The 25,105-nt window shown below is 40.1% G+C and overlaps 1 protein-coding gene across 16 annotated transcripts in view; it reads right to left on the reverse strand.

The window, feature by feature from the left end:
- Positions 1-25,105, reverse strand: part of ABLIM2 (actin binding LIM protein family member 2) — a 132,606-nt gene that overhangs the window by 77,103 nt on the left and 30,398 nt on the right. For 15 of the 16 annotated variants that reach the window (XM_042052909.1, XM_042052905.1, XM_042052913.1 and 12 more), the window contains exons 2-3: positions 18,665-18,808; positions 6,890-7,073 (exon numbers count right to left, since the gene is read on the reverse strand). In XM_042052909.1, the coding sequence (XP_041908843.1) occupies positions 6,890-7,073; positions 18,665-18,808 (328 nt within the window). Of the gene's footprint in view, positions 1-6,889; positions 7,074-18,664; positions 18,809-25,105 lie in introns of those variants that run through there. The other variant, XM_042052908.1, reaches the window with a different exon arrangement.

Raw genomic sequence — 25,105 nt, forward strand, 5'->3', positions numbered from 1 at the left:
ACAGACATTTCCTTCCCTCACAGGTCTTCTAAACCCATAAATAGGCCTCAAAGTTTGTTTCACTGTTTTGTTCACTGGAAATTCACACCCAACACATTTGTCAGTTTTTCTGCACCAGCTGACCTCTCTCTTTCACAAGCAGCTCTGCTCAAGCATTTCAGTGCCAGTATGAGTGAAGGCACAACAGAAGGTGGTAACAGTCACTTAACAAGGTTTCAGTTTCTGAGCTCTGTAAGTTGTGAGCGAGACTATATATAGAATTTTAGGCTAAGAGCACCATATCTGCCTTCAAATACAATGATATCTCACCACCAGTCACCCACTGAACACTGCTAGGTATTGCAGAAAGCAGGACAGGGTTTAAATTAGCTACTTATCCTTTAATAAATATTCAGTGAGATTTTCACAGTTGGATAATCTATTTTTAAAATGAGAATTAAGAGCATTTTTAAAGCAGCTTTCTCAAATGACTTGTAGAATTTTAATACATGTATGATTCATTTCCCAACAAATTTTGTTTTATCCACCTGCCTACAATATTTGCAAACCCAGAAAAAAATCTGGAGGTGACCAACAGAACTATATTGTAAAACATCAAATCACCATCAGCCTAATCCCGGGTAACTGTGTGCTGATACCAAAAGGTCAGGTCCTGGTCTTGTCTTTCTCTGCATCACACCTCAATCTATGCAGCTGTGGGAAAGTCAGTCAAGCTTTCTAGGAGGGACTAAAGAAAATCTTTTTTTTTTTTCAGAGCAGATGGATGGCTATCTATTCTTTAAATTGCTGATCTAACTCTGTGGCTGAACAGTCAACTAAATTCGATATATGAAAATTAACAGAAGCCTGAGGTTGGGTTGTGGAGAGAGCAAAGCTATTCATTTCAGTAGCTGGTTGCAGTTACACCAGGTCAGGTGTAATGTCAGACTGCAACCTAAGGACCAACAGGATCAAATTCTGCTCTAGTTTGTACCTGGAACAATCACATCCCTCAAGGTGCTCCATAGGGATGAATCTGACCCTGTGGATTAAAATGATGATACAAAGTGGACATTGTGTGCTATCTACCATCTACATGAATTTCAGAAAGGGCAATGCTAAATCCTGTAAGCAGTGAGGAACAACCCCATGCACCAGTACACCACAGGGGTTAACCAGATGGAAAGCATAAGAAGATGCGGGGGTCCCAGTGGACACCATGTTGGACACGAGTCAGCAGAGTGTCCCCATGGCAAAGAAGGCCATCAACATCCTGGGAGGCATTAGTGCAGCCATCAGATCCAGGGATGTGGTCTTCCCCGATGCTCATAATTTAAGAGACTGCAGCAGGCACAATCTTGGGCTCCTCAGGATAGGATTTACTGGAGGGAGACGATGGAAGGTAGCCAGGTTCAGAGCTGCAGCACAGGACATGGGCAGGCAGGGGCTGCAGGAGATGTACCTGCTCAGGAGAGGTCATATTGCTGTGTAAAACTGCCTGATGACACGTACATGAAATTGGAGCCACGTTCTTCTCAGAGGTAAAGAGTGAAAGGACTGGAGGGGGAAGACACAAGCCGGAACATGGGAAATGTCAACTCAGTATAAGGGAAAAAAATTGCCATGAGCTTGTTGAATGCTGGAACACACTGTTCAGGGAGTCTGTGGATCTCCATCCTTAGAAATACGTTAAAGGAATTCCATCAGCGGTCTGCTCAAACTGGACTTGCTTTGAGCCAGGGGCTGGACCACAGGACCCTCACAGATCCCTTCCATCTTGCATTATCCTAGGGCTATAGGGATGCTCCATATAGAATCAGAGAACTCTAAAATCACTAAGGTTGTAAAAGACCTCCAAGATCATCAAGTCCAATCTTTGGCCAAACACCACCAGGCTCATATCATCGCATAGTGCCATGTCTACTCATTTTGTGAACACTGCCAGGGATGGTGACTCCATCACTTCCCCGGGCACCCTGTTCCAATGTTTAACTCCCTTTTCAGCAAAGAAACTTCTCCTAATATCCAATCTGAACCTCCTTTGGTGCAGCTTAAAGACATTTCCCCTTGTCCTACCACTGGTTGCCTAGGAGAAGAAACTGACCCCCACCTCACTACAGCCTCCTTTCAGGCAGCTGTAGAGAGCAGTAAGTACCCCCTGAGCCTCCTTTGCTCCAGATAAACAACTCCAGTACCCTCAGCTGCTCCTCACAGGACTTGTGCTCCAGACCCTTCCCCTGAAGAGCAGCAGATCTAAATTTCAAGAGCAGCACAACACTGCCCCTTTATTCAGGAAAAAGCATATATTGATAAATATATTTGGTTTAGAATCAAAATGCCAAGAACACTCAGGCTGATTTCAAGTGGAAACAAAACCCTTTCGAATTCAGCAGCACTAAAGTGAGCAAATAAAAAGGTTTAGCATATTCAGAAAGTCTGACATGATTGCTGTGTTTAAGAAAAAACTGAATTTGAACTTCTAATTTTCAGTAGTACCCTAATTTCTTAAGACATACATACACAAAAGATCACAGTTCTTTCTAGAAGTAGCAGTGTTACATATGTAGGACTACACAATCTTCTGCTGAGAAAAGAAAAGGATTTCAGCTTTTTGATTTTTTATATTCAACTGCCTGGCCATAGTGAATTACTTTCTTGAAGACTGTAAAAATACAAATGGGTTGAAAGAGGTTTTATAGCTGGGTTTGGCACATAATCCCTAGAAGAATCTGTATCTGCCTCTTTCCCCTCCACATACTGTTCACCTGTACATGGCACATATTCAGCTTCTGCCAAGATACTGTTTTAAAAGAAAACTTCCTGAACTCAGAAGAAGTTAGATATCAAAATTATGTAAAGCAAATGTGAACCTGTTTCCTTATTAATCTGGGATGCATGTGCTTATCTATCCTCCAGCTAAGGGCCAAGTTGTCCTCTCTTTATCATTCACATGTCACAATTTTTTTGTCAACTTTTAAGTACAAGAATACTGAAACTAAAGGGGTAACTATTACATACACTCCTCCAACTGGGTATGTAAACACCAATCCCCCCAACTTTACTAATTACAGTAACACCCATAAAAGCAAATCCCAGTTTTTTGATATCCAGTGAACACATAGCCCATCAGTAACAGAAATCATGCTCTAGGTACAACATTATACAGACCATTATATATGCTTAATAAATCTATGTAACTTACTAACACACTAAGACATCTCCTGAAAATCCAATTTTCAGAGTATTATCACAGGTATGACAACCCATTTCTTTCTGAAAGACTCAATGTCCTGCCCTTTCTCACCTTACATAAGAGCCACACTGTCCTGTCTACAACAGCCATGTAAGAAGAATGTGCAAAATTTTAATAAAACTAAGCTTCTATTGCTACAGCCAGGGTCAATTTTCTCTCTCTATTTTACTTTTACAAACACATGAAGCTTTTGAAGGAAATGTCTTTGGCAGCCTTCTGGAGAATGCAGCTCCTTCCAATTAATGAAGCTGTAGGAAGACTTTCAGCCACTCCCTGGGAATTCAGAGTAAGCATTTAATCTGCAACAGTTTTCAATCTATGTCGTTATTCTTCCACTCATTCCTAGTTTTAGGCGTTATCATCACAAAACACAACAGCAGAAAAAGATTTCACTAGACTATGAACAGCACAGGAAGAAGAAGGGATTAAACCCTCAATCTTTACTCCAGCAGAGCAAACATGCAATTAAAAGCTGCATTTTTATAAGAGCCACTTGGTTAACACAAGACCGAGAGAAACAATCAAATAGGATGGCACAATATCTTGTACTTTTAATAGTTTTTTTTCTCTGCATACCAATTCATTTTTTTCAGACTTTAGCTTGTGGCAGCCCTAGGTAGTAGCATCTGACTCCCAAGAGATGCCCAGAGATGAGCTGGATTTCTGACACACCAGCTTTTCCAGAGGAGGGCAGCAGGTTATGAATGCAGTGCAGAGGGTACAAGGAATACAGCTTCCTGTGACACTGGGCCATGTGGCATCCAACAGTAGTAACATCAGGAGACAACTGGGCTTGGATTGCTGGCTTTTTCCCACTGCTCCCTCTAGCTAGATTTTCTCACTGATGCTACCATACACTTCCCACATGTTTCTATTCAAACCTTCTCTTCTCTGAAAATAAGGAAAAAAAAAAGGACTTGCTACTGACACTGGTTTACTATTCAATGTAGAAACAGTTTAAAAGTGTTACTTCAGCAGCTACAGAAATAGGGGTTGCAGAAGTGCTCATTCTGGAGAAATGTGTCATGAGTGCAAAATGCCTTCTGCTACCAGTGTTTCCAGGCTGAAGATGGTAAGAGCCTGGCTTGGTTTCCATGAGAGCAGGATCAGCCCCACTGGCAGGCAGTCACCACCTCTCAAATTCACACCATTCTGGAAGTCAGATTTCTAACACAGCACCCACATTAAAGTCTGGCTGTAAAAGGTAATGCCAAATGCAGTTGGCATCATCTGCTAACTGCTACTGACAGTGTGCTTTGGCCCAGTATTTAAGGTTTCTGCCCATCTGTACGAAATGAGGCCACAAATGGTTTTCCTGACTCTTCCCACCAAGGAACACGTCAAGGTAGAGGGTTTTACACTTCTTTTCCCCCCCTCTTTTTGTTATTACTGTTTTTTAAATGAACAAACAAGTTCCTTCTTTTGGCTTAAACAACACATCTTTATAGTCTCCCAACCTTATTTTTACTGAGGATATCATTCAATAAAATAAATACTGATGATGTTTAGACAGGACACTCTTCCCCATAAAAAACACACGTTATGTCTGGCTTGCAATGACAGGGGTAATTGAGGCTGATTTAAAGCATATAAACACATGACACGATTCTTCTGCTGCTCTGCATCACAAATCAGTGTTACAACCCCTCTGGGAGACACTAATTGAATCCTGCTAGTCAGCAAGGCATTAGCTGGCTCTGACGAAGACAATAAGAATTTGTGTGTCCTTCTAAGGAAAGCAACAGAAGCAAATCTGGATCTCTCTACTGAACAATTAGAAAGAGTGAAATAGCATTTAATACAACTATTTAGTTATACAGAAGGCTAGGGAACACCACTGATTTTCTTTTTATATGACATATTATTGTATCAGGAACTTAATTTTTAAAAGCTTTATCACATCTTCACCACACATGATATTTGTAGCATGAATAATTTCACAGTGCTGCAGTTTAACTCACCTGAATTGTTAGGTACTTAAAAAGAAATATTTTAGTCACAAGGAAAATTATTCCAAATTTCCAGGGAGACAAAATAAATTGTACCACCAAGCTCCAAACTATCAGCTAAAGGACTAACTAAATACAGAAAGAGTTGGTAAAAACAACAGGCTGAAACCCAGGTTAGGTACCAAGTTGATAAGTACACTAACAAACATTTAAAAAAAAAAATCTGCTAAACTCTAGTGGTGTGACTGAGAATACAAACACGTTTAGCAGGAAAAACAGAATCAACCAGTTTTTTGATTTCTCTTAACTAAAGAAGCACCTGACTTTGCAGAAGGTACTAGTGCTAAGAATAAAGGTACCAGGAATTAGCTCTGCTCATCTCTAGAAGAGTTGTAATACTGCCAGGCTGCAGGCCAAGAGCGTGTGCAGCCAGCAGTTAACTCAAGAGATCCATCGGAAATAATTTTCTCTACTATTAAAAGAAAAAAATAAGAAAAAGACTTTAGGATTTTTCCTTATCTTTACTCTTCATGTTTGTTTAAAGTATCCAAAAGGAAAAATGTCCTATGGAACAGAGAAAAACTTAGATAGAATTTAATATAATAAAGGCTTGTCCATCTCAGAGCCTTCCCCTTATCAGGGCTATTATTATTATTTGTTCAATTGCTTTATTTAATTGAGATCCTGCCATGAGCCACAGCTGCTGTGGAATTTGAAGTCCTGCTCCTGCATCAGCACAGGAGGATATCTGAGCTCAGCAGCTCCATGGGCTGGGCAGGCTGGGCTGGCAGACGGGCACAGTGCCATGGACATGCTGGTTTGGGACTGCACAGTCACCTGCATGAGGCATCAGCACACAGAGCATCTCAACTGTGCTGCACCAGTGTCTCACTGGGCTTTCCCTTTGAAAGTCAGGTTGCTTTTCTTGTACTCCTAAAAGCTCAAGTTTAGCCAGAGAAACTATGGCAGCATTTCCATTTGCTCCACATTGCTGTAACAGTGCATTTCCTGAAGGTTTAGTGGACTTCAAGCTTCTTCATGAAGCCTTCAATTGATTTTTTGGTGCTATTTCTACACAAGAGGATTGAGATGCAGGTCAAAATGACATCAGTCCCTGTATTGTTGAGTCTGGGACCCATGCAGGAAATGATCCCACTGAACTACACTGGGCTTTAGTAGGGGAAAAGCTTGTGTGCTGTGTCACTTGTCACACCCATGTCTAACAGAGATCCCCCGTGAAATCAAACGTCTTTAATAGTCCAGGACCTTTCTGTCCTATTTGAAATGGTTACTGAAGTTTCTGAGAAGAAGCACTGTGAAAATTCTGTTTAAATCTATTAATACAATATCCATCTGGCCTGTTGAGGACTCAGCCACTGGCACAGGAATCCTTTGTAATTTCAGTCAACAAATGACAAAACAGCAGACACAACAGAAATAAAGCAACATTTTGGGCAAAACATCTTACAGTGAAGACAGTGGCAGTTTCTAAAGTACTTTGAAAACCTCACACATAAGATAACATAAACCAGAAAAACACATTTGGAAAAAGGGAGGCACTCAAAATTTGCAATTTCTTTTTTCAATTCTGCAGTTTTTAAAGAAGTGAATAACAGAAAACCCTGTCTCTAGGCTATAGGTGATGCCTGGCATCAGTCTTTCAAAATCTAGCTTTTAAAGGAAACACAGCTTCATGTAGAAAACCTACCTGCAGACAGCACACACAAAACAGTCTGGGTGATAGGTTTTGCCCAGTGCTGAGACCACTTCCCCCTCAATGAATTCATCACAACTGAAGCATCGTGTGCCATAGAGTCTCTGGTAGTCCAAAGTACAGATGTAGTCTCCCTGTCTCACAAAAAATCCTCCTTGAGCCAGGTCACATCCACAAGCTGCAGAAAGAGAAAAGGCAGACTCAGAAGGCAGGAAATGAAAACTCATGCTCTAAGATGAGGCTGTGATCTGAATGGTTCTTAGTGGAGTATTTAAGCACTTCAATGTATGGGCTTATGATCACAGAACAGATGTGCATCTGAAAAACACTGCTCTTCCAGTAAATTACATCAGTCATGTATTCTGTACACTAATGGCCTGGACTTATTTAATGCAAAAATGTCACCCTCAGTGCAGAAGCTGTGAGTGCAAAGTTGAAGTCTGTAGGAGTTGAGTTCAGGGTTAGCACATACAACACCCAACACATTTAACAGGTTAACAGAAATGTATAAAGGATATAAGCCTTTAAAATCTAAAGCACCAGTGTTACAAAGAAACAACTCTAACAGATTAGAAGTGTCTGATATTCCTCCTGAACACAAAAGGGTTTTAAATACTGCTCTCTCTAAACACAGGGGCTGATGCACATGGAAACTGCTGCAAGCTTTCACAAGTTAAATCAGTTTAAATCAGTTAGTGTTTACCTGATAAACATCACTCACCAAGTATGAACTGGAGGCATCTCCAGATTCATCTGCTCCTGGCAAAAGTAAGGTTTTAGTCCTACATGTCAATTTCTATTTTTTAAAATAAACCTGGAGGAAAGGGTTAAAGTTCATTAACCAAGGGCTTGGGAGACTGTTCAGGGGCTTTTCCCATTGCATCAGGGATGGAGCTAGGCTGGAATTTTGAGAACATGTAAGACAGGAAGGAGAGATACAATGGTCTGGTGAAGTCATACAGAAAGAGCAGACACGTAGAAGATGACCATCATCCACATTGATCACGATCTTTGAAAACAGACTGGATTTGATTTATAAGGAGAACTGGACTTCAGAAGGGTGATTCTACTGCTGTGTTGACTGCTTCTTTACTGCAAGTCACAGCACCACACTTGTTACTACGTACTCCTGCTCCTGGGGATGTTCATGCAGGAATGTGTTCCCGTCACCACACGGTGTTTACAGTCAAACGATGCTGAACCACAGCAGTGTCACTACTCACATACAGCCCACAGAAGAAGAGTGGGAAGGTTGCTTATTAAATTGGGATTGCATGTACAAAACATTGCAGAGTTGTTCAGTGTCTTGATCCCAAAATAGCAGAAGTATCCACACTTCTAAAATTCAAGATTGAGATTTACACTTGGGTACCTGAGAGTCCACAGGCACTTTGGTTTCTAAATGTAAAGGCTGTCAACTCACACCCTGCAGTGTCAGAATACATCATCTTGCACCTAAACTATACGAAATGAGTCCAACAGAGGTGCTCAAAGCACAAAGTAACATAAGCAGCACAGAAACCCTGAAAAAGCATAGGATCCTGATCATTCATTCAAAATTACACCAAATCACTCTCCCTTTTTTTTATAGTCTTTGTTAACTGTAGCACAGGAGGCCTGGGCTCAAGGCCCTTTTTAAACCCTACATGGGCATTTAAGTTCTCCTCATTCTCCCTGGAGATGGCCCTGACTGCTAAGAAAACAACAATCATGCTAGAACTATATTAGTGCACGGTCAAACTGAAGAACTACAGGTTAATTAATCTTGCTTATAATTCAAAAGACTTCCAATTATATTGCATGTGTCATGGACAACAAGGATTAGATTAATTATATTGCAATACGTTGCTCATATCCTGTCTCAGAGGGTTAACACATTTGCTTTTAACATTTCTCTTTCTCACCTATGCTCTCATTTTCATGAAGGACAGGCTTTTTGAAAAGACTTTCCAAAAATCTTGGATATCATGAGTTTCTTTCAGCCTATATATTTCAGCTACATACCGGTGTCAAAGAAGCAGAGATCAGCTGTGGCTCTAAGATGATGCTGAGCAGCATGCTGAGCTGATACTGATGCCCTAGAGCAGCTCTAAATTGCATCATACAGTGTTTGAACTTGCAGAATGGATCATAAGACAAAAAAGTTAAAAGGACATAACTGCATTTCTGAAAAGAGAAGGGAGGAATTACATCCCTATATACATTTCTTACGTTTTGCACAAGCAAATCTGTATTTATTGTCTAAATGGAAGCCATGCAGGCTCTGTCTCACTGCAGCTGAGAGCTCTGGTGCAAGCTTTGGGGTACGCGGGGTCAGCAGCAGTTCAGCTACTGGCATTTGGTGGCACTCTGTCTCACCCTGAGGGTATTTGCCTTTCTCTGTGCTGCCACTAATGTTACAACTACTCCAAAGTTGTGTACAACTCCAAAGCAGTTTGCATTAATGCACTTAATCCTGGCTTCTCAGGAACCCTGTAGCAAAACTGTTCACCCAAAGAGAGACAGAAACACAAGTTATTAGGACTTCAAAATAAAAGTGAGTTTGGCATCCTTTCACCAGGCCTCTTTCTGCATCACCATCACTTCAGACTCCCTATGTGCAAGGAGTGGCTGAATGAACATCTTTGCACCACCAGCTCTGGTCCACAGGCCATAACTTGAGTCACAAACCCTTGCCTGATCCTGCACTCTTCGAGCCATCTGATCCAATTTCGCCTGTCACCCAGCTGACCAGAGAAGAACACAGGGATTCCAGTTAAACACTGGCCTGGATATCAAAATAGTCACAGTTTAAAGCTGAGAAGAGCAGCTCTGAAAAGAGACCCAATGGCCTTCCCTCAGGTGAGATGCTGTGCCCCTTGCCTGCTACTTACGTGGACAGAGACACTGCCCATGTGAGATGATCCTGCACACCTGCAGAGACAAGAAACCAGGAAAGGAAAGCTGGAGGAAGTCTAGGGAGAATGTCTGAAGGCAGCTACCAGATCTTACTCTCCTAGGACAGGAAATCAGCATAATGTCACATCCACTCCTATCCGGCACTTGTCTTCCACAAGGAGTCTGGAGGTAGGATTATTTATAACCTAGAAACAGTTTTCAACAGTTTCTGGAGTTCATCTTGGTGAAGAAAGAAAAGCACTGCAAACACAGCAATTATATTAATGAAGAGACTAACACAGAGTAACTCATCTTCTTGTCTTGGTATTACCCTGCATACAAGGCAATGCCTTTTCCTGAGCAGTTACAAGCTTTAGGAGTAATTTTTAAGTAGTGAATAAGTATTTGTCTCCTTATGGTATTTAGTAGTAAGCCAGTAACCTGGATGTGCTATGAGACTTGAGAGGGACGATACCCACACCATTTTTAGGGAGGGTATCTCAGGGTGGCTTCTCTTACAGCTGGGTAATTCCACTCTTCAAGACAGTTTGCAGTTACCTCACACCAAAGTACTTCATATATAGATCTGGGGGCTCCTCTACTGGTTTAGAAACAGACTATGTTTTTCCCTAGCATGGTGTCTGTAACAGCACCTGAAGCACTAGAATTCATGCAGTGTGTAATGGCTATGGTTTTAAACTAAAAGAGGTGCAATTTAGACAGGATATATGGAAGAAATTTTTTTAAGTGAGGCTGGTGAGGTACTGGAACAGGTTGTCCAGAGAGGTGGCCCATCTCTGGAAACATTTAAAGTCAGGTTGGACAGAGCCCTGAGCAATCTGATTTAGTTGAAGATGCTGCTCATTCCAGGGAGGTTTGGACTAGATGACCTTTAAATGTCCATTCCATTATTCTGTGATTTTATAAAAATTATTCTATGATTTTATAAAAATAAATATCAGCAAATCAATTAATTGATGCACTTTAAGCATGCTGTTATTCCACTACTGCATGTCATCAGTATTCCATTTGCAGTGTACAAATATAAAATGCATCTATTTTCTGTGCTGGCAAATGAGCCTACTGAAAGCAGATTAATTTCTTGGCTGTGTGCTGGGCCTAAAAACCAGCTGTGTCCTGAGCTGCCTGGGGGATGCTATGCTCGCTGTGCTGCTGCACATTACAGCAGGCTGCAGCAGCAGCATGCACTGCCGCTCCTGTCATCCCAACAGGGCTGTTCTGCTGTCAACGTGCCAGACAGTCAAGTAATTTGCTTACATGCAACCGCACATACAAGTCTATATTTTTCCCTCCCATTTGTTGCCTGATGTAAGTAAATACATTTTTTTCTTCCTCAGCACTGTGGTTTAATGTCCAGTTCTGGTATTTTCCTCCATCCATGAGATGGATGCTGCTGGCTGGCTAAGATCCCAAGAATGACACGTAGTACACTGCTGATATAACTCTCTTTTGACAGCTAAATTGTACATCTTCATACACCACTGATGTATGAAGTCTGGGATCCCATTCTCCAAAAGCCCATGATTATATGTGGAACATTTCTCCTGGCCACTATGCCTGTGAGAAGGAATCACAACCACCTGGCAAACTTCCACCACTACAGCTTTGACTTAAGTTCAAACTGAACTGCAATCAATCTGAAGCAGTCTAAACCCACTTTCAGCAGATGCCTGTGACTGTGATACTCCTTCTTGCATGGTCTGGTGTGGTAAGTCCAGATAAGCTTTCCACAAAGCTTTTGGGGAAGTCTTTCCCAGCTCCAAGTTTGCTGGCCATACAATATTGGGATGGGAATATCATCTCTTAGTTAATTCACACCTGAAACTTCGGTCTATAGGTGAGCAGCAGTAAGACAGAAGGAACCTTGCAATGGGGTACATAAACCATGTAATCTAATCACTCTTCCTAGGCATGAGTGATCCTATCTGCTGTCTTTCCAAACACATCTGTGAACTCAAGAATACTCAAGTCTGTCAGTCATTGGCAGTGTATCAGCAGTATTATCTGAAATACCAGCTACAATCTCAAGGACTTGAATGGCACCTCATTTTCTTACTACCCAGGGCAAACAAAAGCAGCATGCAGCCCCAGAAAAGTCTTGGACACACGAGCTGGCCTCTTCTCCAGGTTCCAACCAAGAAATGCAGGAAGGCAGACAGGTCTGACAAAAGAAAACCAGAACCTTTCAGGAGTAGAAAAGACACAGAAAACTTAGGGGATATATCCTATCCTGCAACACTTCACCTTGCATATAGCACTGATAAAGCTATAAAGGATACAGAGTACAATGCACTACACAACCTCCGAGGCTACACTGGCCATGACGCCCATAATTTAATTTGTGGAGAAAACACTTCAGTGAAGGAAAAGCCTTTGAGATTCAGAATTCTCTTATGAGATCAACAAAACATTAGAGCATGCCAATTAAAATGAAGGAGAGTTTGGGAAGTTTCCTGTGCACTATGTATCTTGACTCCTATAATAAATGGGAACTACACATCAAGTAATTTTTCCTTAGGAAGTACATTTCCATTTTCCTTCTGGAAAGCATAGTCTCCCAATAGCTTAGAGACAGTGTTGCTGCCCTATAAAAGCTCTCCCATAGTCTTAGAGGTGAGCAAGATCCTCACAGCATTAGGTATGCAGTTGTTTCAAAGTACCAAAATAATCCCCAGGAAAACTGGAAAAGTTATCTCATTTATACTGATTTCTTGTTTTAAGGACTCAATCTGGTTACCTAAAATTTACAAGTATGCTAAAGAAATTCAAGAAACAGTAATGTGCTTAAACCCATTTTCAACCTAACAGCATCTTATGTGTTTATGGTAAAATATTGCTGTCATTTGCCAGACTAATTAAAACAAGTTTTTAAAAATAATAAAATACAATAAAATAAAATCCACAATCCAAAAAAACCCAACACACAAAGCAACAACACCAAATATTTTCCAATTTTTTTTTAACAGTGCTTTGGGTGCCAGCTCCAGGTTTGCAAATTAAGTTCCTGCTCTATTCACAGATATGGCAGATGGTCTCGTGTTAATGAGTTTCAGAAAGTGGGAGGTGGAATAACACCACTGTGGCAGTGATGAATTTTATGCAACAACTCTCTGGGTCTCCATGCAGGCATCACATCACCTTAGTGCACTGAAATGCCCCATAGCTACTCCAGAGTGCTGCTGTATCCCTGCTGTGTCCTCAAGGGAAAGAGCATCACATAGACTGGAAGGCCCCTGCATAAAGGCATCCTTGCACTTTTTTTTCAGGGTGAAAAACCTTACCCCAAGAAGAGAACTTAAGTAATTAAAAAGACTTACAGGTTTTTTAAAATAATAATAATTCTGTGACATTATCTAATGTGGGCTGAAACTATGTATGCTCAAAACTTCTTTATATGAATAGTATCCTTACTGCCTGCAAAGCTTATACAGATTTGAAAATCCTATCATCTAATGAGCACTTAGCTTTCTACTATAACTTCTCATCCTATGGACTAGAAGGATGCAAATAAGGAGAAAAGTTGGAAAACAGAAATAACAGAGGTTTGGCTTCCTGTGGTGAATAGTTAGCTACCTTTTAATGAACCTAATTAAGATATTCCTTTACCAGTACTCGTAACCATGATTCCTCTCTGTCCATTTCACCATGTTTTATTAATATTATGTATTCATTAAATTCTTGAAAGATACTCTTAAAAAAAGATTCATCAGACTCTAGTTGAAATATATGCCATGAAATAAAAGGTTTTGCTAGAGTGCTGATGTGATGGGTATACAGCCAGGACATGAGGGGCTGCAGAAAGTTCTTAATGAATGCAAAGACAGGTTACAACAAGAACATGATTAAGACAAAGGGAAAACTATCCATTACTTTGTGATAGTGCAAGATCACTAACTGACCAAAATTTAATTATTGAGTTGTTTTTAGAAATTTAGTGATTACAAATTTTAAAGTTCAGGTTTTAAAACTACAACATAGAACCATTTGCTGCTACATTAAATTACTTTAGCACTGGCAAAAGTGATTGTTATTATCATCATCATAAGAAATAAAAATAATAAGTTGACATTGGTAAGGCAGCCCTAAGCCTACCACACTCTGCAAGCCTGACTTGGTGAGCATTACATTGGAAGCAGTTTTTCCTGTTATACTGAGCTAATATGATCTGGGATTGCAAACTCCTGGAGGACTCAGGAAGTGCTGGACACGTTGCTGGGAGTGCCTGATGAATAAGAGCCCCTACACTAATCTCCAGTGCCCATGACACCACAAATACCAGGAACTGCTACTGCCTGGCAAAAATCTGGGACTCGGAACTCTTACAAATATGGGCTTCCCGCAAATGACTCCCATTTTGAAATGTGAAACCCTGTGGCTATGTTCAGATGCGAGTCCCTCAGATTACTCAGTGCAGCTTTGAACATATTTATACCCTAGCAGATGCATTTGATCTAACAAACAAATAATTCCTACTGCCAAGTTATTCCATGTATTTAAAATTTTCACTGAATATTCTGTCTCAGCCCTTCCCATTAATAGGACTTCCCAATAAATGATGTAACTCTGGGTTCTGTTGCATTTTCTACTGAGAAAATGGTATAGAAGTGATCTATCCAGACCTGGGCTTTTTTACAATTCCCAGGACACTGCAGTGCCATAGAAACACTAACCCCCAGAACCACATACCCTATTCTAAACTGAAGATGTGATAAATTCTAACAGATTAATTAAAAAAAACAATGAAAATTAATGGGGGAAAAAGTACACTTGCCAACTGCTAGCTGTGTTAGCGTGGAAGACTGCATGTGCTGCACCCATAGCAAGAAGCAATCAGGAGAATTTTGATTGGGGGTAAAACAAGATACACACGAGATACAATGAAGCAGGTATAGCACAAAGGTCATGTTTTTACCTCTATGCTTCAGACTGGAAGTTTACTTCCTTTCATCAAGACAAACCAGGAAAGGACACAGATGTGAGTTACAGCTCTTCTCATATATGTACAAAGAACACTCTTTAGCAGGATGGTATGGATTCTCCCATTTAAATTGGCCACTGCCACTTTGGAAATGCCAGGATACTATCACAGCACAGAAAATGAAATACTTGACAATCACTCCTAAAACAAGGTAGTTCTAGCCTTATTAAAGATCTGAGAGGCTACCCAAGATAATATAATCACAGCACCTACATCTCTCCTCTCTACAGTTCTAGGTTAATGTGTCTCTTTACTGGGTCTACTAGATCACACTGCTGTAAAGAAGCTCCAAGTTAGTATTTGTCTAATACCATCCACTCCATTAAAGCCATCCTGACATGACAAACACCCTCTGAATAGTTTATAGTCACCACATTTTTTTTAATTTGACAGTCTGAGTCATTAATATTTTATCACTTTAGTAATTTTCCTTGGTGCTTTTATTACAGTGGTAACAAATAAAAAAAGAATGAGCAAACATGGGAACCAAAGCCCTTGAAGTCTAATGAAACTTTGCTTCACTATATCAAAGGCAACTGCTTCATTGTAACAGTACTTTTATAAAACCTGATTAAAATAGGATATACTTTAAACTAAAAATTAAATAAAAATTTGAAGTGAGACTAGATGGCATGTTCCCTTCAGCATTTTATTAGCAGATAAGAGGTGCATCTAAACAAGAAATAACATATACAAATAGACATGAGTATAAACCTTATATAAAATGCCTATTTACCTCCCTAGGTCCTATTAAACTTTGATATGGAGCAAAACTAGCAGATGCTCCCAGTACTGCTGTTAAATTTTTTAATCTGGATGTATCTCTTAGTCTTGAATAATAAAAGAGTTGCTTACCTTTTAAAAACTTTCAATTGTTTAGAATCATTACCTGGGGAATGTAAGAAGAACTGCATGGGAATGAAAGAAGAACTGCATGGGAATTAGTGACTTTATACTAACCTTCCTTGGTTATGTAATTTAATTTTAATACAAAAGGCATCTATACAGTTGCTGTTACCGTTCTGAAACTTGCAGTCCCCCGTAAGGTTTTCCAGTGTCCAAGGCTGGATGGGGCTTTGAGCAACCTGGTCTAGTTGAAGGTGTCCTTCCTCATGGCAGAGGGATTGGAATGAGATGATCTTTAAGGTTCTTTCCAACCCAGCCATTCTATGAATAATCAGACAGCAGTATGGCAATACACAAAACTACCTTTCTACCCTTAAAAAAAAAAGGAAACAATTCAATGTATTTGACCCCCTGAAAATTCATAATTTATCCAACACTTTCAAAGAAACAGCTTCACATTTCCCACATATTCAAAAAGGTATGTCTTCTTCCAGTGCAATATCATTTGTCACTGATGAGATCATTCAAACAGACCCCAAATACCTCTAGACACCATGCAAGGCACAGTCATTTGTCATTCTTATTCATGGGCTCTTTCTCAGTTTGCATTCTCCATCACTATACAGCTGTAACTTCTATGAGAGGGACCAAAATTTCCTGCAGCTTTATAAAGATTAAATATTTTCTGATGCAGGCTACAAGATGATCGAATACAGAGGCAGTCAACCAAGCAGGCAGGCATCTTAGCAGGGCAATGCAGCCAGCACACACATGGGATTATCTGTCCTGGACAGTCCTGCAGCTGCACTGGGTGCTGGACACACAGCCTCTTTCCACATGCTGTCTTTGATGGATGAGGTGAGACAGGACATACTGCATTGCTGAGTAGCATCAAAATAAATGCACCTAAGGGAGAAATCAACTCTGAGAGAAATACCTTCCCAGAATCATCACCCTGCCCGTGCACAGCACAAAACTCTCCTCCAAGGCTGAAAGCAGGTTAACTGATCAGAACTGAACACAATTTTTTTTGCTAAATCCTAACACATGGACTGTATTCTTTCATTCATTAATTTAAAAACTAAGTCACATTTGCCTAACCTGATTTTTTTCCTTTTACGCTAGCTTGTGAAATGTACATTCAGTGCACTGTTCTGTTCCAAAGCTCTTCTCACGTGACAACGTGGCAAATCCATATTACAAAGCAACTTATGCTTCTTAAGTAACAAATAAAACCCAGAAATGAAACAGATACCAGAAGAATGCCAGAAAATTGATGGAAACCCCTGAAAAGTGATAAAAGAAATTACAGCATTTAAATAATGAGGGAAAACCCTCAAACCAACCGTGTTTGCAAACTTAGCACTTAGAAAAATGATTAGTAAGGAGGAGTCTGAGTCCTCCAAGAGCCCTGACACCAAGCAGCCGTTTAACCACACATCTCTGACACTTTCTCCTGTGCCAGCTGAGAGACTGACAGGTGGCTGACAGATGCTACCTTGCTACCTTGTTAACATTGTGATTTTTTCTCTCATTTTATCCAAGATCTGCCTGAAGGGAAAAAACTGCTTCTTATCTCTTACAGACAGGTAGGGGCAATGCAGCTTCTACAATACATTCATCATTTTCCTCTGCATGGGGGTGGGAAAAAAACCCTCTGCACTGCCTAAATTTGGGACCAGTGGATCGATTCAGCAACCACTTGCTGCATTTGCTGGTGACCTGGCATCATCTAAATGGAGATGGCCTATGAAATAAAAAATTTGATGCACAATTCTGTCCTGTTGCCTCTGAAGGATTTGTCTTTTCTCATAGCAAATCTGTAAAACAGAAAGGGGGCTTTGATTCCATGAAGATAATAATATGGAGTAAATACCAGAATGTTCCTGAAGCTTCATGCAGACAAGACTCCTGAATAACAAATCAGCTGCTCTTTTCCTGAGTTAGGTCTGAAAACCTGATTTGATCATGAAATTTCCCATTAGAACACGTGGTTTAAAGAGCTTAAAAGATGCATGTATGGGACGTGTTCTGCTTTAAATACCAACCTCTTCTGAATAGGTGACCAAAATATTTTTACTGTTTAGGAAAGTGCACTATGCTTATTTTGCATGCTGTGCAATTTTGCAAAGAACACAATTATTGAACTGAACATTTAGTCCTGCCTGTCTAACTCATTAAAGATTGCCTCAGTTACTTAATAGTACGCACTTAATCCCATGGGATTTTTAAAAATCGCAATAGCTAACAGATAGTGACAGCCTTCTTCCTAGTATTTCCTCTAAATAGGAATGGAAATAGTTACAGTGACACATCTGGAACCAAAGATATGCTCATGTTTCTAGACTGAGCTACAAGGATTAAAAAATGTCATTTGAAGTACTGGTTAATAATGGAGTAAGCAGATTGTTCAGTAAACATGAGCTAACATTTATGTACTTGGACACTCAAAACAAATTAGATCTTTGCAACTTCCAGATTAAGTTTCAAATAAGCAAATACTTACAGAAGGGGTGTTGTATCAGTTAATTCCCTTTTCCTGTGACCATCCTTCTGCTATTCATGTGACAATATTAGATCACCAGGCACCAACCTGGAGCAAACCAAGTCCCTCCCCCCAAACAATGGAAAAGCACAGAGGGCCACACTGGAATTCAAAGATCACAGTCCAACACCAGAGAACCTGAACAGATGTGGCCATGACCCACCCTATGGCATTCATTAGAGAGTGGGAAAAGAGATAACCTCTGAGTTTCTTTGAAAATGTTAATTCTCTCCTAGCCCTGCATTGTTCTCCCAAACTGACATCCTAACTCTATAGTAAACTCCAACATGGATATAAACAGGTTTACATCCCTTGAAAACATACTCCAGTTTTGGGACTTAGGATGTTTAAAATCTTACAGCAAGCAGTCAGAAAGTTCACAGTAAATCCTTTCAGGCATATATTGGATTGTAAAATATGCTTGTGAGGTTATCAGGGTCATTAAGTCACACACACCATTGCTAATGCCCTACTCATAGAAGCAGCAGTCACAAACACTTACCTTTGCAAACAAAGCATTTAATATGGAAATATTTGCTCTGAACTCTCAAAACTTCTCCTTTGCATGGTTTTCCACAGGTATTGCAGAGAATTGCAGTACTTGATGGCTTCTCCAGCTGGCTATGTACAGCCTGTGGTTGTGAAACTGCAAGGGAAAACAAAAGGTAGAGCATTTTAAAGGCCATCAGATGCATCTTCTGTAAGACCTACAAGTAATGACAATTAACACCTGGGACAAATCAGGTCAAGCAGATAAAAGTTTTAATTTCTGGGATTGGCCAGCACAGGAGAAAAGATCTGCCAAAAGGAGCTGAGACAAGCCAACCCTGTCATTTCATAACTTTGAAAGCTTTTGACTGAACACACTTCAAACATAAATCAGAACTCCTTACAGAAGAAAGAATCCATATGATCAAGTCCTGAGAGCCTCCACCTGAATTTCAAGAAATGCTTTGTCATATTTGCTCTTCAAGAAATCAAAGACTATAGATAAAAGCTAAAGACTATAGATAAAATCTATTGGTTTTATTCAAAATATCTTTAATGGCACTTGGTAACCCTTACACCATGAGCTACTGATCTTTAAAGTTCATGGTAAATGCCTTTTTTACTGATTTTAAAGCAGAAATACAGTTCTGTAGACGTTTTGAGTACTTCTGAAACATTGACATCCCTATAAATACCACATATATCTGATCATAAAACAAAGTTTTCTGTTATTTTGTAAGGAAACCAGGTTTTCAAGAGGTTAGGTTAATCTAGGTTAGTGAAAATTAAGTGAGTTAAAAATTTGCTGCCATCTTGTGATGTAAATTAGAATTGCATTTATTGTGCTGTTGGAAACACAAGAGAAGTTGGTATCTCAATGTATTCTGTGGAACAGGTGAGAGATGACCTTGTTCTTGCAATCCTGCTGCAGCACTTGCATCAATTTTTTATCACAGTGTACTTACGAGTCAAGAGAGGAAACATCAAGACGATTAATTATAAAAGAACTGAACAGATTTGGCTTTTTCCTTGTGTGAAGAACTAATAAAAGGAAAGCATACAAAGCATTTTAAGTAAGTGACATTTTTCTTCTGTAATGTGGCATGCTTACTCCAAGGCTGGATTGCTTATTTCAAAGTGATTGAGTTTGTTTAAATTCTAGCTACAAAATAAACTTACCAACCAACCAGTCAAGATGGAGCAACCTCCCATAAGCCAATAGGTTTAAGAGAAAAAGGCCTTTCCACATCCACTGAGTTGAAGGAGTCAGGATTTCAGTGGCACGCTAAGCTTCCCCTCCCACACAGTCTTCCAGGGGACTTGCTGCAAGTTTTACCCAAAACAGCACTTTCTACTCCTGTAACTAAAGTGGTTTGGGGTTTTCTTTACCCAGAAGATACATGGGACTGAGCTCCTCATGGCATTATTCACCATCCATTAGCACTTTGCCTTGTCTGCTAAAATTACATGTTCTGTGATGGTCAAAAAAGTCCTGCTCAAGGCAATGTGAACTTTGGAGCAGTTACTGAAGGCCTGGTTATAATTAAGGACATCTCCAATAAAAACAACATGAGCACAACAGGCAACTGGAAGTTTATAGAAAGGCAGATGCCCAAACTTACACAGTGCAAACAGTACACATTGTTCAGGCTACTGTGAGGGTCTGATTTATTCCTCAAATAAAAACAGAGGAAACTCTGAACTTTGCAATACTTTACTTTTGACACAAGAATCTCTCTGTACTGTAACCTGCCCAAAACAAACTACCCACCCTGCTAAAGAATCAACCCTGTAAGAAACCAAAACAAAGTATTTTCCCGAGTTAGTTACTAGAATTGCTGCTAAAAGTTTGCAACTATAAATAAAGGTTTGCTCTCTCCAGACTTGCTAACAAGCATCAAAATTTGTAGCACCTAATTCAGGAAAGACTTGACTTAAAGGGAGCTGACCACAGCCAGAACATTTTGGCCTAAACAGTTGCATTTGAAATATAAAATTCTGATTGGAACAATTAAACAATTGACTTTTCTTCACACTCAACTATTCCCATGTTTCAGCCTTTCAGAACAGCATCTCTCCAGAGGCATCCATGCCTGCCCAGTGTAGAGAGCTGCCAGCTCATGCTGTGGTGTGTCCCACAGGCCAGAGGAACCTGGCTCAGGAATTCCAGCCTCAGCGCAGAGCACGCCCAGGAGGAGCCCAGGAGCACTGCCAGTGAGCCCGAGGGCAGCCCACCCCACCAAACACACCTCCTTCCCTAAAGTGACAATAGCCTCACATTTCCAGAGAAAACATTGCTTTTCTATTTGCTTTCTTGCCCCTGGGAGTCCAATGCTGCCCTTTCTGCAAAGTAGCAGAACACTGAAAATTGTTGCAAAGCTGAGTTTTTTTGTTTTCTGGAAATTGTTGCAAACTGAAAATGTGGCAGAAAACAGAAAGATTTGTTTTCCGCAATGTATTTGGTGCTCAGTGTGCAGAGCTATGGGGCAGGACAACTTCACACATTTCCTTCTCCTTGGGTCTCTAAAGCAAGGTTCAGAACAAAAAAAACCCCAGCAATTCAGCTATAAAATAAATTAAAAAGGGAAATATTTAGTATTCTTGTTAAATTCTTCTTTGGAATTTCTTTTGGAATTTTTCCATTAATCCTGAAGTAACAAAAAGCATATTTAAAATATACACCACAGACAAGGGAATAATTATTTTTCTTTTCTCTCCGTTCAGAACTAAGCTACTCAGTGCTTCACACAAAACCCCAGTGGGAATACAGTGCCTCTGAGATCAGTACAAAGCAGTCCTTCTGAAGACAGTTTAAAACACTTGCTCTCCCATCTAGCCCAACAAAATCATATAATTAATCACATAATAATTTATATTTTAAAACATTGACACTTAATATGATTTATGTGGAAATTTCAACTGCTGAAAATTCTGAGAAACTAATTCTATTAGGGAACTTCACATTTTAACTTACGTTTCAAACCATATTTAAGGAGATATGTTTACATGGCAGTTTTCAGCATTCTACCTTTATGCCTTTATGCATCAAAATCAGTCTTCAAAGCAGCAGATGAAACAATCAACACATTTAATGAGTGAAATAATTAATTACTGATGGAATGTAATGATCTGAGACTACTCATCAGATTTTAACTAACTAAAGAGTTCCTTAAAAATTAAATGCTTACATTATAACCTGAGATGCAGAAATTTCCTTCTTAACTTTAAATTACTTTTTCTAAACCAAAATATAACTGAATACCTGATTCTCTAAGTTTCCCTTTCTCCCAGACTACATTTTGCCCCAGCAGAGGTATCCTCATGAATCCTTAAACCCTAAAAGGATCTGACTGCACTCACTTTTTGACAAGGACAAAAACTGGCAAGGAATGAACGAGCAGTTTCCACAGCACTTCTTTGTGCAAGACTTGTCTGCTGGGGACATCACTGCCAATATTCTTGCCAACAGTCCAGTGCTCACACATCTCTGATGTCAAGACCCAGTCTGTCTCCACCAGGCTACGCAGATAATTCTGCAGTTCTGGACCAAGTAGGGCACATTAACCAGCAACAGTTTGCTAAAAATTGTCAAATAAGATCAACTCCTCAGACTTAGTCCTACACTGCTGAGTCCAGACATGCACTTGCTGCACGTACCACCGGGAAGGGGGGACGGCGGCACTGCTTATTATTGAAGCTGCATTACACATCTTATGACCACTGTCAAGTGATGTTTTCAGTGTGCTTATAACTTCTGCAGATTCACAGAATATCCTGAGTTGGAAGGGGCTGACAGGGACCATCAAGTCCAACTCTCGGCCCTGCACAGGACCATCCCCAAGAATCACAATATTTGCCTAAGAGCTTTGCCAAACTTTAACCACTTACATGAACATTACTCGCATTTGCTGTTCTCAAACTCACTTCCTCAGGGAAAATTTCAGACAAAATTTAAGCTTTTTATAAAGGTGAAAAAAAGGATAGTATACAATATATTGGTTTTCAGTGTTAAAAAGAAAGCAGTGCACAATGCTTTTGGAAGTATTTGGAGTAAAGGCTGCAGCCTGACACTGGTGAACACTGTGACAGGAACACTGGATCCATGAAAATCCACCATGAAAATCATGGTAAAAAACCCATCCCTTTGACTAAGCCCAGCTCCTTCGGCATTGCTAGACTGAGCAGGATTTAACATCCCTGGGGACTGGGATAAGGAGCCAGAGGTAAGGAAAAGATTTGGCTGAGACAGCAACGCTTTGGAAGCAGAACAAGACAACTTGATGGAGGTGACAGAAGGGAGAGGATTCGCAAGTCCCTGATCATGCTCTGCTCAGGAGCCTGGGATAGAAAATGTCACCTTCTCTCTGCTGTGAGCAAACTGCTGAGGGAAATCAAACTCTTGGCAAAAGATCCAGTCTAGGACTGGTCTATGCAGAGGATGACAAACCCCTTTGCTGTCAGGCTCTCCAACAGCTAAATAAGAAATCTTCATGGTAGATTACAGACCTGATGAAGAAACATGTCCAGAAACTGCAGAATTCAACACAGCCCTAATGCTTTTTCCAGTTTGGTGTGTTTTAACTCTTCAGAGGAACCCTACAGAAGCCATTTCTGAGCTTGGAAATCAAGTACTGAAAATTAAGAAGTTTCATGCTTAAGAATGTACATTTAATCTGGAATCAAACCTCAACTGTAAAGTTTAATAATAAAGACTTCCACCTTCTTTGTTTACTACACAGACATAACTAAGGCTTCATAACTCATTTGTGCCACATTATTTAACCCTGTTCTAAAAAACCAGTTTAACAGATTTACTGCTCTTGCTGATTAAAGAAGCCCAAAATGATGAAGGGCCAAATGACACAATTTGATATTCTAATCTCAGAATCCTTGAATGATTTGGGTTGGAAGAGACTTTAAAGGTCACCTAGTTCCAATCCTCCTGCATAGGCAGGGACACCTTCCTCTACACTATGTTTCTCAAAGCCCCATCCAACCTGTCCTTATGTGAGATAGACATTTTAAAGAGTACTGTGATCTAAAGAAAGGTGTAATTTGAGTGTAGAGACAACAGTCATGTGAAAAGAAATTTTATTCCTAATACTTGCAATCCCCCCAATTACCTCTCAATGCAGGGAAAATGGTAATTCCTCACCAAGGCTCCTGGAAGGATAGTGCAAAACCAGAGCCTAAAGGCAACAATGAAAGGAAAACCAAAGGGCCTGGGGGGGCCACCTCCCCTGTCCTTTTTGTGGGTTGTTCTGGGTTTTTTTTATTGTCTTCTGGAGGTCGGGTTAAAAAAGTGCAGGTCTTTCATTTCAGGCTCATACAAATACAGTATCATTTGCCTGCAACAGCAACTCTCCATCAGCAGAAAAGCTACATCAATTTTCTTTAGCAACTATCAGCACTACAGGCTCCTCTATAAATCAACAACCTTTTGCTTCATGAGATGAAAATATTTTTTTGAGGTGAAAAAATACTAGACATCAATATTTAAAATTATAATTATCAGCTCTCTAGTTCATAATAATGTTAAGCTTTTTCAACAAAGGCAAAGGCTTCATTCCAACTCTGAACCAAAAATTCAGAGTCCTGATAAGGGATATTATTCTGCATGATGGAATTACCTTTGTGCTGACACCGAAACGTTTCATCTCTATATCTAGAGGTGGTTACTGAAATCAAAATAAACTAATATGAGACCCAAATGCCATTTACTCATTAAGTATTTGAGAAACAGGACAGAATTATTGATTACTGACATGCTGTATCAAGTGATTTGGGGAGGGTGAGGTTCACAGCAGCCCAGAGGGGAATTAAACTTGCAATCTTCCTGGAGCAGGATTAAAGGAGAAGCAGACAAGTAAATCAGCACCAGGCTGGAATTAGAGACTGGAGTTTAAGTTGTTGTTTTAACAAACCCTTCTCAGTGTCAACTGAGTCAAAACACTCAGGGACGAATTTAAAAACATCCAGATGAAAACAAAGGAAAGAAGCATTTAAGTGCCTGTAAATATCCCAGTGAAGCATTATTCATGCTGTATGGCTGGCCCCTGTTCTCTCCCTGCCTTGTGTCTGTGTTTAAAATCCAGTGATGAGGAGTTGTGCTGGTGTGAGGGTAAGGATAACACAGAAATACTTAATACGGTAATACATGCAGTGATCAGAGAACTACATGGGTGTCACCTGTAAATTTAATTTAGATAAGGAGGTTGGTTTTTTTTTTTCCTAAGAACCAGTGATTCATTATGGAGCCTTGTGGGGGCCTGAGACCCCATTGGTCCTTTCCACAGAAAGGATGAGGAAAAGAGTAATTGTGCAATGGGAACTCCAGAAGCTCTTCCCATCCATCCAGCCAATGCCACTCGGCAGTGGGGAAGAGCAATTCCCTGCCCTCAGCCCTGCCTAAGGAGCTGTTAGATATTCTGGAACAGCATATTAAATGACTTGT

This window comes from Corvus kubaryi, unplaced genomic scaffold (assembly GCF_017639235.1).
Source record: "Corvus kubaryi isolate FWS band 111438036 unplaced genomic scaffold, C.kubaryi_AGA036_p1.0 split1-131, whole genome shotgun sequence".
NCBI lineage: Eukaryota > Metazoa > Chordata > Aves > Passeriformes > Corvidae > Corvus > Corvus kubaryi.